Genomic DNA, 16,624 nt, shown 5'->3' with positions numbered 1-16,624 from the left:
TTCATTTATATTTTTAGAACACTTATAGCAAGCTGTAAATAAATAAATAAATGGAGTTTCAATATTTTTCATCAGAGTAAACAGCTTCTCAGACTTCTGGATTCAAGGTTGTTTCCTATTGGATTGCAAAGCTAAACACATACTGACCTGAATATTTTTATTTAACCTCAGTTCTGCAACCAAGGACAGGAGGGATGAACAATAGAGCTGTATCTGTCCTCAGCCATAAACGTTAGCCCAACTAGATCCAGTGGTAGGACTGGGATCTATCTTGCTTGCAGTGTGATTAATTACTAGACTTATTCTTCTCCTTTTCCAAGAAGCTTTTGAGAAGGTGTATTTACTTGGGAGTTGGTAATGACATAAATCAGGCTGTTTAATGAACTGATTCCAGGTGCATCAAAGACTTTAGACTACATGTTACACCTCTCCTATGGTTTCTTTGCATAATGCAAAGCTGTCTTAGGCTGCATCTGGAGCCTGATGCAGGAGCCCTGCAGAAGTGTTTTTACCTGGCAAAGAGGAGTGAAATAGTTGTATATTATCTTTTAGCACAACTAGCTTCAGTGAATGGATGAGCTACCAGGAGGGAGGCACCATCAGGAGCACAATTGAGATGTCGAATCTGACAACAGGTTATATTTGCCATTTTGGAGGCGTGAATAGTTGGCAGAAAGCTGTCAATGCCTTTCATAGTATGCTAAAACCTCTAAAGGATTTGGCCCTTTGCTTTTTAGAAATATTGATGATTCTGCTGTGGATGTGGTCACAAAATCCCATGCTGTGGCCTACAATCTTACTCAAAGCCACAAAAAGCTCTTTCAATGACCAAGTGAGATTTCCAAACAGAGTATTCACATGCAATTACTACGGTGAGTTTAAATTTGCTTCTCTACATGCCTGCGAGCGATGAATCAAAGGGGCAGTAGAATAGTGGAAGAAAATATGATTTGAGTGAGCAAATATGTAGTGTGGATGCAGTCATTATGTAATTACTAAGTAAGTCCAAAACACATCATCAGTCTATGTTAACTATCTAAAGCAAACCTACAGTGTCCTTTCAATGAACAATTTAGGGTAAACATATGTGTTTATAATAATTGTGCTTATAGCAAGGCAATGTGAAGAAACACCTAGAAAATATTAAGCAATTAAAAAAACCCCAAAAAACTGATTCAGACAGTTGTGTGGCTTTCCTGAAAAAAAAAAATCCACTGAAGCTTACTATACATGGATCCATTAAAATCGTGGGCACAGTTTATCTTGCTAGAAAAGAAGGATGCCTGGGACATTAACTTGCACCAAGCTGTGGGACATCTCAGGAAATCTACACAGCCAGCTGGCACCTGCGGGTGCTCTTGCTCTTCCCCTTCCCCTTGGCATGCACCTGTACTCCTTCACCTGCTGTTTCTGCTTGCTTCACTCTTGATGACAGAGGACATGCTTGACTTTTCAAGTCTAATGTCCTTTCAGTGAATCTGATGAAGAACTTCTTCATATGCTTTTTCTTATAACACTACTAGCTAAGTTGATTTTTTTAAAAAAACCTTTTATATGGAACATCCTTCAAGGATCCTTGAGCCTTATGTGATTACTTGCCTATGTAACAACATAAAAGCAAGTAATTTTCATGTTGTAGACTAATGGCCACAGCCTCTTTTTCCAAGTATTTCCAAGGACTTTAGAACAGGAGCTTTAATGACAGGAGGAATGAAGGCAGGAAATAATGAAGGAAGGAAAAACTTTAATTTCACGTGAAAGCCCTGGTTGTGCTGAGAAACTGCATCCATTGGGTATGGCAGTATGGAAGCTGTGGCTTTGAGATTAAAGCTGGTCCTGTCCACTGAACAGGGCAAGTACTTTCCGACTCAGTGATTATTTAGCACAGCAGGTATTGTTGTTGCTGAGCAACATTACAGTTTGAACTAATCTGTTTCAACCAAAGTTGCAGACTCAGTCTTTAATGCCACTATATAATTAATTATCTCCACTTTATCCACAATGGCATAAGAAATGCAACGGAGACACCTTTAACTGAAGCCACAGAGGGGCTAATGAAAAGGGGACTATTATTCTTTCATAAAGAATAATAAAGCCATTGCTAGTCCCTGTAGGAAATTTATTTCCACTAAAAAGGCAGACTGAAGAACAAGAGTACATATAAAAAAATGTTTAAACCAGCTATTTTCTGAAAAACTTACAGTAAACGGTACAGAGTATACTTTTCTCATCTATCTAAGAAACATAACGAGGCATTTATCACAAATAACCATTTGGAAAAAAAGCCACAGAATTTTCCAAAGCATAAATATTCACCAAAAATGTGAGTTGGTGATACAGTTTGTTGTGATGGAGGCCAGAGGTCAAACAACTTTTTCGATAGTAATCCTTAGAATATCAAGAAATATCAAGAGTAACGAACACGAGCTGCTTCATTGAAGAACAGGAATAATAATATGAAGAAGTCCGAAGAGGCAGTGCACTTGATTACACCAATGTGGTGTGATTGACCTCAGAAGGGCCGCCTTTTTTTTTTTTAAGTGGCGGCAATGGACTGTCAGATCATGCTCAATATTGAAGCCTGGGAAAAATTAAAACTTTAAACTCTTTGAGTATTTACTTTTCTGCAAGAAAGATGTTCAGTTTGAATGGCCTAGATTAAGTACATGAAATTTGTGAGTATACGAGAAAACAGCAGAGTAATGGATTTGCCAGGAAATTTTTCTGCATTGATTGCAGCAGTATTACTAATCCTGAATCAACCTAAATGTGCAGAACTGAATAAGTATTAGAGCTGTCCAATAAGATTTGATGAATGCACTATTCCATTAATTTTACCTTTTTTGTTGAATAAATTATTTGACAAATAATGGTAAAATTCATCAAATAAATTATCTGATGAATGTATTTTTTAAGTAATCGACTAGCTCTAATGAATATGCAGGCAGTTTCTTAATGAAAAGCATTACTCTACTGTTAGCCTACTTTCATCACTCATATGTCACTTTTTTGTATTTTGCAACTGCAATCTGTATATTTTATTCATTTACCCATTCATTTATACATGGGAAGTTCAAAACAGTATGGTTAATCAATCACTGCAATTCTTAGAATATTTTTGCTTTACAGTTGATTATTCATTACATTTATTGCATACAGGAATGCTTAATAAAAAGAACTTGGCTTTTCTGAGGACACCTCTCCCAAGAACTATTCTTGGCTTGTATGTTCCAAGTCAAGTTTACAAGAATGCTCTGAAAATTGCAGGGTCAATTTATAAGCCATTTTTGTAGATGCAAACACTACAATTACCAATTGTTTCAAGAAACTGGAGCTTGAAGCCAAGCCAGACACCTTCAAGGTCCCTGAAAATGCACATTAGAGGAGTAAAACAAGGAAGAGCTTACAGGAGCCACCTCCTCACTGCACAGCACTAGGATATTTGGATAAAAGCCACAGAGAGGATTATTTGGATGATGTTCAATTTTGGAAATGTTCCAATGTTAAAGAGCAAGTCTGTATTTTGTTATTACAGAGGTGATCTCAACAAATGATACTGATAGATTTATACTGTTAAATGGCAAATTGCACCTGTTAATGTTACAACATGTCACACTTCTGAGTCCTGGTTCCTCACAGAGGTATGCCAATTTATTGTGGCAGTGAGAGGGAGTACAATAGACAAGCCTGCATGACTGACTGTCAATACTGCAAAGGTGCAGATCATGTTATCATGGGTGACTTTGAACTTGCTGCACGAAGCTCAACTGAACAGATTCAATGGGAGAAGGTTGTGGGAGAGGGGTGTTTTAGAAGGGTTGCCTATAGCTGCACTTGGAGCAGCAGCAATTCTCTTCCAAATTTTCCTTTTAATGGCTTGTAGACTTTCATAAGTACAGCATTAATAGTCTTTGCCCAGCCCTTCCAAACAACATCATTTCTACTGCCAGTTGGACAACAACTAATATATAGCTGTCCCTCACAATAGGTACAAGCGGAGGGACTTATCCTGTGTCCACAGAGTTTAAAAGATGAAATTTCCAAAAACATCAGTGATGCAGAAGAAAGCCCTTACATAGGTCTGCTCCCACTCAACACAGAGCGAGCTGTCATGCCAGAGGTGGGGAAAGCCATGGAGAAGTCCTCCACAATGGGAAGGAGTTTGTTATTGGCTGACATTACATGCTCATCAAAACTGCAGCCACATTACCCTGCAGACAAACGGTTATTTCCATTCCACACGCTTCTTATTACAGGGAGATTATTATTGTAAGAGTGTATTACAAAAGAAAAGAAAATGTTCTAGGGATTTTTTTTTCATTTTCAGACCTTTTATCTCTGGAGCTTATATTTGTATTTGCCTCAATCAGGCATGGGTTGTGATGTGTGTGAATGTTTGTCCCTTAAAGCTTGTGATAAACTCACTTTTCTATTAAAAAGTTTAAATACTTGTTATAAAAAATTTCTCCATACTTGTATGCTTTGATCTAATCTACTGCATAGTTTTAGCTAAAATGGTTGTGGTTCTAAAGATTACAAGTATTATGGGGAAGAAATAAGTTGTAGAAATTATCTTCAGTTTGCAGCTTGCTTTACAAAGGTTTAAAATGCCCTTTCTTTGCTAACTCCATCTAAAGAGCTTCTGACCCACTCCTTTTCATGTACAGTCACCAATCTAATAATAATAATAATAATAATAATTTTTAGATGGGATCAATAAGACCATTACTTTGCACTTCAGAATTCTAATAGAACCTTAATATTAATAAGCAAACACCTTCACAAGTAGTGTGTCTGCTTAGGCAATCAGAGAACTTAGTTTGTACTCCTGATAAACACTTGAGCTCCCTATGCTTCACTGTTACTGCAGATGTAAAGTCCAAGGATGTGTTTGAAACAACGTTCCCTGAGATAGAAAATCCATTGGTACAGAACTGGTTCTGTTCCTCAACATTTACATGCTCTCTCAAAGGCATATTACATTATAATCCAAACCACAAATCTCCTGGTCCCCGTTCACAGAAACTGAAAGCACCGTTTGGGTACACGGGCATTTGTGCTGACAATGAGTTTAATGTTTTTGTGCAAGAATCAGATTTGTGGTGGGGAGCTTTCCAGAGATTTGATATCCAAACTCTCCAGGCTATCTTGGAAAACCTGCAAACTCAATGCTATTAGTAGACAAAGCTCAGGATTAAAGGTAAGCTTGAAGCTGCCAGATTTTGCAGCTTTCTATGTGAGGGTTGCGGTGCCCTATCTAGTTATCCCAGAACGAAATAACATTTCCTTTTCAGAGTTCTTAATTAGTAAATTTTTTTTTTTTTTTTTTTTTTGCTTTGATTAGTTGTGGGCAGAATGGAAATCTTGGAAAGAGATCAGCTTCTGTAATTAAAAGGAATTCCTGAGTGGCACTACTTTGGAAAGAGTTTAATCTTTGTTATGGTGGTGCCCATGCAGTATGCTCAACAGGAAGACTGGAAAACGGAGACAGAATTACCACCACCAACGTGCCTTCCGCAGAGCAGACATCTAACACCAACTTCATCTTCTAGATTCAGTGCCTATTTTCATAAGGTTTTCCATATTTTCCTTAGACAATAACCTGGATAGAGTGTGAGCAAATTACCTAGCTCCCTGCACTCTTTGAAAACATCCCTCTTGCAGTTCAGGCTCCAATTTGCTATCACCCCATCAAAACAAGCTGTCCAAGCGCTCAAAAAAATCACAGCTGCAGACGAAGCAGCTTGCTGAAAGCGAGTTGCTTTTCCTCCCAGGTCTAGCAGTGTATGATTATGAAGAGACAATAATAAAGGTATGTGAATACTGTGAAAACAAGTTATCACAAAATACTTCCATAACACACACACACAAAAGCAAAACAACCACAGGGCTATTTGCTGTCCAGCTACAGCTCCTTTGTGTGGCTTCACTTAGGCAAAAGAGTGGTGCATCGGGCCCGTATCAACTTCTATCACCTCCTCTTTTTCTTTTAATTTGCAGGGATTGCTGGAAGATCTGGAGTGCTCAAAGAACGGCTACAGGCCTCAGAGCCCAGCTTGCAGGATTTGCCTCTGCGGCCACCCAGATTTATATTAACGCCACTGCAGACCCGCTCTGCCTCTGTACTGTGTGCCTAAGATCCTGTATCAGGCACAGCTCAGCTGGAGCTGAAAACAAGGTTACAGATGCATAAATTTGGGGCATTTTGTGTATTTTGGTAACGTAGTTTTCCTGTGCTAACAGTGCAGTGATACATCACTGCCCATAAATCTTCACCTGAAGGCAGATGAGGAACAGAAATGAGAGCAACAACAAAAAAATCCCAACCCTGCTGCCTTCATGGAAGAAAGAGATAAGGTCCAAAGAGGAAATAGGAAATTGTTAATTTAAACTTAAGAATTGTAAGAATTTCCTAGTAAAGGATGGTCTCTCCCCATGATTTTGTTTTGCCGTAGTAAATTGTCGGCCATCAGGGCCATCTGACCCCAGAAGCACTGAGCCACGGGAGGTTACGGTGCCTTGCCTCTCTTGAAGCCTGCTGTGCTCACCAGGAGGGTGAGATGGGGAGGCATCACCCTGCAGCTGCATCTGGCAGGTTGCTCCCAGCCTGTCCCCAATCTACAGTAGGAATTTGGGGTGGAATTTGACCAGAATTATACCTGATATTTTATTCAGCTTTGAAATGGCTAATGCATTGAAATAAAACTCTTTTACTATCATCTTGTGTGTTAGGCACTGCCACTTCTTCTTTCTTATAAATCCTCACGTTGATCATCAAATAGCTTAAAAAGCAACGAAGGGTTATAACTGACTTGACCATAGATGTCACAAGGCCTCACCATTGTACCTTCTCCTCCTGTTAGCTCCAGCTATTGCCAGATCACTGTCGACCCAGTCTTACACAATAATGCCCCGTTACAGTTGGAATGGTTTGTTAAACTTTATAGCACTTGAAATGCTCCTGAGGCACCAAAAATGTCTCGATTCAGAATTGAACATATAATACCTGCCAAATTTGCAGGTTTGAAACCACTTCCAATAAGAATTAAAAAGGCCCTCTTCACAGCTGAAATAGGGCTATCAATACTTGACTTGTCTGCCCATGTGAAATAGCGGGTTCTTTTCTCTGACGTCGCAATTTAGTTTAAAATAGCTTTGATGATGACAGGGTACATGCGAGTGATAAAACCATAAAGATGACAGTCTAATCTTACAAAGATGACCGATCACTGATAAGAGATTAAGTCACACAACATTTGAAAAACCAGATTATCTGTCTGCTAGGGCAGTGTCTGTGTACACCTCCTGCTGAGCCATGCTGAGATGCCAACGACATACAAAGATGCTACTTCTTAAAAACCAGAAATGCTTCACAGAATCTCTCAAACCATTGGGATAAAAGAAAGAAAGCAACTAAGAAAAAAAGCTCTGATCTTATACTGAGCTTTTTTTGTCAAACATTCGTTTTTCAGGCTAGTAAAGTATTTAGATGTACAGCATATAAATAATTTAGAGACACTATAAAAAGGTCTAAATTAGCCAATTCTGCCCTATAATTAGCACTCACAGCTATGCTGGCAATGGGTGGGTGATTATTAAACACCTTTTATTATCGGTTTTATGTACTACAATAAAAAATGAAAATTATACTTACAAGAATTATTAGACATGCTGGTCCTATAAAACTCCATATAAAATTATTCTTTGTGCTGAGCCAACATCTGAAAAGTAAACAGCAGAAAATGCCTTGAAATGTGCTATTGTGACTACTGCATCCTCATGTATATTGATTTGGACACAGAAACAGCGACTTACACTTCTGTGGTGCCATAGTACTTGTATCCCAGTGCGGCGGAGATTCCAACAACCACAGCTGGACTGACATAGCCAAAGACATAGAAATTCTTGTGCAAGAAACCCTTGTTGTAGATGACTCCCACAACTATAAGGTAGAGGTGAATACCTTCAATGCACATCCACGCAAAAGCAGCTAGAAGGAAATAATGGAGTAATCCAGCAGTAATTGAACAGAAGAGCTAGAAATTCAATCAGAGAAAGCAAGAGTCATAATTCTATTAATATGTCTCTGTTAATATAACAGCATATGCACAGCAACCTAGTGACTCTAAAGTAGTGGTCCAGCAGCCCAGATGTAATGCTGATTGACAAGAACTTGGCCTACACCCACGAGCACAGTTGTTCATTAGTGTTTTCTGTAGCAACTGGTAAAATAAAGAGACTACCTTCAACTTTTAAAATTGGTGCATGTCTTCCCAGAAAAACTGTATAAACAAATTGACGAGGTTGATCCCATAGTTACAGCTCAGTAGTCTATATACTTCCTGATCTAGATAACGTTCACTTTTATGATTTTGATAACAATGTAATTAGGCATCACAAGGAATTATTTCCAAAATCACTTTTGTTACTACAAAGTGTTTGTAAAATGATATTTCTCAATCAATACTGGAGTGCTACCTCATGGATAGCACTCATATTTTTTCAAGTAATTTTAAATCCTATCCAGCTACTTATAGTAGGGATATTTTGATAATTTATGCATAATTTAATTTCCTAAAACTAATCTCAGATGCAGAAATCAACAGCCCAACTTGTATGAAAAACAACAGGGACAGGTCGAGCCCTCACATGTAGAAAGGAAAGGGGTCCTCCAGCCAACAGCGCAGTATCTTAAATGCCAGCTTGGGACTGCAGCTCTGGCCTGGCTTTTAGGGAAAATTGTCACCCAGAGAGCCACCAATGTGGCTTTGTACAGCATCCAAATGGATGTGAAAAGTGAAAATGCTAAACACATTGAGACTGCAGTCTTGGTTAAGGTGACAAAGTTTAAATGAAAGCCGTGGAGCAAAGTCAATATACGCCAGCTGAGATGAAGGCCCTACTTCTTTCAACGACCATTTTATATTTTCTGTTACTTGACTGGGAAGTCAATGTCACTAGAATATTCATACTGATTCTAGGAAATACTGGAAGTGGATGGAAGATCGTATCTTATACTGTGTATTTACTTTACAACACAAAATCAAGATACAAGTGAAAACTACCCACCTTATTATTGTTCATATTAATTCCAATCAGAAAAATAAGTTCCGCCAGGAAAAGGCTGCAGCAGAGGTTTTTGTGAATTGTTGTTCTAGTGCTTTGAATTTCACTGAAGAACCAGAATGTAAAAATGCACATGGAGAGGCAAATCAACGAAATAATTATTCCTAGCTGAGTGATTCTTGTAAGAATGTTATAATTTGTAACACCCTGGGGAAAAATTATAATACAATATTTAAAAGAATAGCTTTGTACCTTCTCAAGAAAGACCTCATTCTATAATACAGTTCTTTTCTTCTTTTCTACAAAATATTAATCAAAATTGTTTGTAGAGTTTCACTGCAAATGTACACTTTGGATAATCTAAAAAGTATTGTTTTTTTGTGAGACAGATATAATTCTAGGGGAAATTAGTAATGAACTGTATATATTCCTGCTCTTGCATTTTCTGATATTTCTTAACAAAACTTTTTATTAACAACAGTATCTCCCAATATGATTTTAAAAATCAGATCATTTTAGTGAATGACAAATACACTGGCAGTAGGACATATATTAATATGACATGAACATTTTCTAATATAAAAGGACTTATCACAGCAGTGACTTAGATAAGCAAAATTAAATAACTGTCTTACTGACTTTGCAACATGATCAAAACAAGACTCTGAAACACTTCAAACAAATGCTATTCCAGATATGTAACATGACTGTTCTCCAAAGAAACACAGGCTATTTTAATATTGGATGTGAATATTTTCTGTATAGGAATACAGTTGCATCTGCTGCTTGGTATTTGCACAAAGAATCTCTGAAATACATGACTGCGCATCAGCATAAGGGTAGTATGCAGCTGACCATAAAATGTATCTAAGTAATTTTTTTTTTCTAAAGGACCAGAGATTATTCTCCTCCCAGCCTTCCTTTTCAAAATAACTATATAAGTACCTGCAAAGGTTTTAAATTTGAACTGAAGACTTAGGATGCTATTTAGCAACCAGGAAACAGCCTCTATCAGCATGAAATTCACAGTGTGAGAGAACTGTCTCAATACAGTATATTCATGCTAATATTCTGCTTGCTGTCAGTTCTGATACCTTATAAAGCTGCCTCCTGAGGCAGGACCTGAGCTCCTGCAGATCCCCACGTAGACCCTGGAAATCTATGGGGCCTCTTAATATAAGAAAGACATAAACTGAGTGGTCATTCTCACAATTTTGTGCTGGTCATGAGTGTCCATGTTTAATAGTCATAAACTTCAAATTATGCTGTTGCAAGTTCTCAAGAGAGAATTTGGAGCAGATTTCTAGATGCCAAGGTCAGACAAATGGGTGGCAAAGTTTTGTGAGAGAGAAATTCAGGGCCATATGGTTACTGACCACCAATGAATGCCAGTTAAATCCCACAGCAGTCTTAAAATGGGATTTAAAATTAAAAGCAATGCACCAAAAATAAGCACAACAGACTGTGTATTTGGAACAAGATACTTTGCTGCATCACTGTTCTGTAATACTGCGGAAAGGACATAAGGAAATTCAAACACATATGGGAGGAATTTTGTTTGCTCTGTGCACAATAAATTGTGTGTTTGCTGAACAAAAACAAGATACAACCTAAAGAGGGAAAAGTACATAAGTTGCACTGAAATAAAAACATAAGGAATGAAGACAGGAGAAAGTATCAGGTAAAACACTAAATTAAAATAGCACTTACAACAGAGCCACCTGAGGACATCAAAACAGCAAAATGAGTCAGATGATTACATTTGCATGAGATATGAGTGGAGTTGGAATGTGTCAGCTCACAGCCTTCTGTAGCCCAGTTGCCATTCATTGTGTCTGCTGAGTAGTTCCAAAATGCACATTTAATATCTTTATCCGCAGTCTGGAACAGAAACAAGCTGTTTTACTGATGGCAAAAGGCAGGATATTTCCCATCAAGAGACCTTTCTTACTTTAGCCAGCACAATTCATTAAAAATTGCTTGTTACCATTGGAAGGTTGGGAAACAAAAAGCACATTCTGCAAGGCCTATTCTAAGCAATTAAAACATGGCTGGGGATGGGAGCATTTTATCCACACAGCTAACACCGCACCAAACACGTAGGCTAGTCCGATTACTGAACCCTTCTGGCACTTGCAAAGGTGTTGGAATTTTTACCTACTGAAAACATTGTTATATATACACCTGCACCTGCTGAACATGGACTAAACCCCAAGGTTACAGCCACATTGCTTGTCCTGCTTATAGTCCCTTCCAAACGAGCAGTTCAAAAACTGAGACTTACTCTGTGCGCTTTACAAAGTAATCTGGGATAAAGCCAGGGTCATATCACACCCGCTATATCAGGATGAATAAGGACAGCGATGAATAAGACCATTAGTATTACTCATTACAGTTAGTGCTTACTAACACTAGTCAAAGTCCCCACTGTACTATAGGCTGTATAAATATATGAAATTTATATAAAGGTGATCTCTAGCTCAAATATTAGAAGGCAAGTATCAAATTTAAAAACTGCATAACCAAGGTTAACACCTTATCCCACTGCCCACCTCCCTACAGAGTCACTTTCTGGTTATGTATCTCATAATTCTTTGTGCCATGTAAGGTGATTCTTCACATACAAGTGAAGTCAGTAAAATCTATATATACTGGAAGTAAAACTCTCAGTTTTAAATAAATGTGTTCAGATTTCAGAAATAACAAAGTTGCAATACTATAGGTTCTGCTATACCTAGCTCCAGGTTAACTTTTTGTGTTAACTTTGAAGCATTTCTTCACTTTTTTTAGTATGCATGCTTAACCATCTGATAAACTTTCAGGAAAAAACCCACCTAAATACTGAATAGTCAAGATCCTGTAATATTCTCTGGTTCAGGCATCTACATTTTATTCATACTACAACCCAGCAAAGATGGCATTGTTGCCCTTGCTTTAGTCCCATAGCAATTTTCAGCTGTATCATATTTAGTATATTGCACTTAGGACGTCACATTTGAGATTAATCTTATTAGAGAAACAAATGACAAACTCACATCAGCAAACAACAGAATTATGTCTCAATATATCATACACTGCAGGTATGGTTACATCACATAAAATGATTAGCTATTGTTTTGTTTTATTTGAAGTTGATAATAAAAAACCCCCTTACCTTGGCATACTTTAAGGTAAATGTTATTTTCTCGAGCTCATAGAGTGTAGGTGGATTTGAGCTAATTGCAACAGCTATAACTGATGAGCTTACTGTCTGTCTCTGCTCTGAAGTATCTTTCGAGGAGCGGTTTTTAGGCGATGAAAGCAAAGAACCAATATTGCTATACCGCAGAAAGACAACTGCAACGGTGCCTATCAATCAAACAGACCATGTTTAGTAGTTTGTGGGTTTTTTATAGAAGAACAAAATTGAAGACATTAAGGAAACAATAAACAATAGACATTATTACTGCTATTGCATAAAATATGCAAAACAGATGGAATCTTTGTGGAATACTTATAAAAATGTTTTAGAGACAATGAAATATAGCTTTATTTAAAACAATGTAACTGCCATTGGAAATAAAAATGTGTGTTCGCATTGGAAATTCTAATTAGATATATGCATATATATTTTTTCTAGAGTAATATATGCTTGCTGCTGTTCTGCAGTTGGCTACACATGTGGTGTCAGGCCTCATAAAATAAAATGGCTTAGACCTAAGGTAAATACTGGGCCTCTCTGAAGTACCTGGCTTGCTTTGACTTCCATTACAGCGCAGCCAGGATGGAAGACACATAGGGAAAAAGAAAGCAAAAGGTATTTTAAGATGCAGTGCTGATCTGAAAAAATGTCATCATTTTTTTCTCTGGTACCAAGATAAACCACATTTTTACATACTGATAGGTGGTGAGATTCAGATTAGCTGGAAGATTAAGATTTAAAAAAACTTTTCTATGTTTATTAGGTTAGGTGGTTTAATTCCGGAGCCGTTTAAACACATTTATTTATTTTTAGTGACGACAGTAGTTGTAAGCCATTTCTATAGCACTCTAAGGTCCAAGCCAAGATCTGGGCCCTGCTGGTTTTGGTACTGAAGAATACATGTTCTTGCCCCAGTGAGCTACTCTAAATAGAAAAGATGCACCAATTTTTGGAGGACGAGTAACACAGAGAGTTGAAGGGGTCAGTCCAAAGTCACACAGCAGATCTATGGCTGAGAAAAGGATAAAGCTCAGGTCTCTAGTACCAACATGCAGTGTTAAAACTCACTGGATACTCACTGTACCACTGGAAATGTTAGAAATATCAGTCTTGAGACAATAAAGGGGTAGGCGAGATGGTGATAAAAATACCTTGACTCCTCTGTAGTTAGCTGGGCTGAAGCTCAGTCTTGGTAAACCACACATTTGGTTATTTACTAGTGGGTACAAGTCTTTCCATGGTGTTTATTAACCCACCTACTTTCTAACCTTTGTTTCTTACCATTAGGATGAGATTTCTCTCTCTTCTTTGGAGAGATCTTTATGTAATCTCCCCCCGTGTATACATGAGGGTGAATGTGTTTCATGTGGTGTGAATCAAAAGCAAAAACCTTCAGTGCTGCAAAAGAAGAAAAATACTGTACAAATCACACCTCCATTACGGTCTACCATAATTTACAGTTGGGTTAATAAATGTGCTATTGGATTGCATAATTACTGTGAATTTTAAGAATATATCATTGTGCCAAATATTTCAAGAAAAATGCTATTAATATAGCATGTTTGCTTAAACCTCTATGTTTTGTTATTTTCATGCATACATTTTGCTCTCATACTTTTTACTCTTTCCATGAAAAATATAGTCTTTTATTTACCTTGCATTAAATTAGGCACTAGAAAGAACAATGTAGGTTACTTTAGGAAGAGCTATTGCTTCATTAAAAATGCATTTCTGAAAGGGACCACAAATCACAATTATAAAAAGCAAAGCATAAAATTCTCTACTGAATAGTAACATTTGATAAAAGCCAATTTTTGAAAAGTATATATTTTATAGTTATCTATCCATGCTACCAAAAGCACATTGCACTATGAAATAATGATGTGTCTTGTCAAAAAGCAAACAAGCAAGCATCACCCCTCAGGACAAAAACTACATTAGAGGACATTGAGCTCTTTACTTGGTTCATTATAGTGCTGACTTTCAATCACCCAGGATGGGAACAAAAAAAAGTCAATCAGGCCTTTTTTTAAAAACAAAACTAAACAACAACAAACAAATCTAAAACTTGACTGATGGAGGAATATCACTAAGCTAGACCATCTGCATTGCTTATAGCACAGCACACAGAAATAATATGAGCTATTCAATAGACCAGCTGTCAGAAAATGTTTGTCAGGACGTAAGAAATCGTTTTGTGTGGCTGGAGTTTTGAAAAGCTTGTAGTTCAAGAGCTTGCACAATAAAAAGCCATGGAGAGAGAGGGGTAATGTTGTAGGTCTTGTCCCAAAATAGAAGTGTGGGGCACATATGAGCCCTGTGGAAAATAGATTCATGCTGAAAAATAATAACAAAAAATTTTAGTGTTTGGGGCCAATTTGGAAAAGAGCTCGTACAGTTTCCCATTTTAGAACAAAAGCAAGCCAAAAAAGTAATCGATGTTTCAACATGGAAATTCCTCCCCATTCTCTTTATCAGCTTTTTTTGTCGCCTTGGTCTGACTGACATCTACACTGCCACTGGAGGCTGCTCCTGAATCCTCTCTTCTCAACCTTCATGGCCTCAGCTCTGTGGCTGTGAGAGCCTCTGCTTTCAGCCAGGGTGGCGGGGGAACAGGGGCTTTACAACCAGCTCCTGGCACCACGCTGGATCTGCTGCAGACCCAGAGGTGCTCTGCACTAACATAAATCTGCTTCTACAGAGTTTACGTCATGGAATAAATCCCTCTCTATTTTTTCATTGCGCTTGCTAATTTAGTTTCTGAAAGGTGAGGGAAGAACAGGTGGTTTCACCTGCCTCGGGACCAAAGGAAGAATCTTTCTCATCAAGTCATCTTATAAAATGGCAAACCAGTAAGAGGCACTGAAGGACTGTACTGAATCTAAAATAAGAAATCAGGTCACACAGAGCTTGGGTACATTCAGAAAAATAAAGATGAAAGAGTGGCCGTTGCCAAAGGAATCAGCAATGCTTTATCAGGATTTTCAAAAGTGGCTGGTATTAGCCTTACTCTGCTCCCGTTGAAGGAATGGGAAAACTATTATTACCACAGGAAAATCAGCAGGAGGTGGTGTGAGGACACCAGCGCACAGGGAGAAGGTAGGAGAGCAAAATGGTGCAGTTGAGACTAACCAATTCTCCTCCTCTAAAATTCCTCTTAAAATGAGAAATTTCTCTGAAAATAAAGCCACTCAAGATTGAACTCACTGGGTACAATCCTTATTCCAAGTTCATTTACAATACCTTCACTGAACCAAAAAGAGTAAAAAATCTGTATAGAGCAAATCCAAATTTCATTCCACTGGTGTTTTTTATGCATATAAGGTGCATAGGATAATTTTGTGCATATAAAATGAATCCAGATTCACTGTGACAGTGTGACTATAATTAGATGTTGAGAGAGAATCTGAAAGGACAACTTCCCACAGCCTCTCAAGTTTTTTCTGGGCTCTGGGCTCAAATGTTCAATCTTTGAAAATTATGATACCTACACTGAAAGTCAGGTGTTAGTTATGAAACTCATACAAATTAACACCTGTGTGTTTCACATAACACCATTTCTAATCTTCATAATTGTGCTGAAAAACTCCTCAGTGTAATCCATGTCTAAAGTATACCTTAGATTAATTTCCTTTATCTTACCTATGTCACTTGCATTAGCATCTAGCTGTGTTGTCTTTTTGAAGTTCTGTGACATGAGAAGTGTTGCTTGTTCTGCAGTATGCAGCAGCTTAGTCAGGCTCCGTCTTTGGTTATCTACAGGAAGAGCTTCCCAGACTGTAATTTTGTCTTGTTGTAAAAAATTGTTCACAGTGTTAACCAAAACCTGTAAATAAAAGAATATTTTTAAGCAGAAGAGTCATATGCTATTTGTAAAATAAGAAAAAAACCCACAACTTTTAAGGCTTGATCCACTCACATTAATGGTTGTATTACAAAGTGCTTCGTTGTCAGAAACGGAGTAATGCATGGTATTCAATGATGAATAAGATAGTGCTTCAACATATGAAATCACGTCTACAGGTAAAAGTGGTCCCAAAGTATTTTTATTAATTTCTTGCAGCATCTCCAGGGGTGTTTTTAAATGACTAATCTGAAAAATAAAAGAACTCGCATCTTAATGAAACAAGTAAAGTCACATTTCTGCAAGTGAAAGTAAACCCAATGCAAATGACTAATTTCTGTGAATTAACATACTGGCTTTTAACATGCTTGTGCATAAAAAGAGGCGCTATTTAAATCAACAGGTTGACCTATAAAGTAATGGTGTTACACATGTCTGGTATAACCCTAACAAGCAACTATGATTAAAAAAAAAGTCATGTGCTATCATTACACTTTTTTTTTTTTTTACTACTGCAGCTCAGTTTTATTTAT

General features: G+C 37.5%; 1 protein-coding gene across 3 annotated transcripts in view; it reads right to left on the bottom strand.

The window, feature by feature from the left end:
* Positions 1–16,624, bottom strand: part of ADGRL4 (adhesion G protein-coupled receptor L4) — a 76,587-nt gene that overhangs the window by 11,517 nt on the left and 48,446 nt on the right. For all 3 annotated transcript variants that reach the window (XM_050900955.1, XM_050900957.1, XM_050900958.1), the window contains 8 exons: positions 16,167–16,340; positions 15,890–16,073; positions 13,529–13,645; positions 12,221–12,414; positions 10,777–10,947; positions 9,070–9,273; positions 7,816–8,036; positions 7,655–7,721 (listed from right to left, as the gene is read on the bottom strand). In XM_050900955.1, the coding sequence (XP_050756912.1) occupies positions 7,655–7,721; positions 7,816–8,036; positions 9,070–9,273; positions 10,777–10,947; positions 12,221–12,414; positions 13,529–13,645; positions 15,890–16,073; positions 16,167–16,340 (1,332 nt within the window). The remainder of the gene's footprint in view (positions 1–7,654; positions 7,722–7,815; positions 8,037–9,069; positions 9,274–10,776; positions 10,948–12,220; positions 12,415–13,528; positions 13,646–15,889; positions 16,074–16,166; positions 16,341–16,624) is intronic.

This window comes from Gymnogyps californianus, chromosome 8 (genome assembly GCF_018139145.2).
Source record: "Gymnogyps californianus isolate 813 chromosome 8, ASM1813914v2, whole genome shotgun sequence".
Taxonomy (NCBI): domain Eukaryota; kingdom Metazoa; phylum Chordata; class Aves; order Accipitriformes; family Cathartidae; genus Gymnogyps; species Gymnogyps californianus.
The sequence above is the reverse complement of the archived record's forward strand: the minus strand, read 5'-3'. Positions and strand labels throughout refer to the sequence as shown.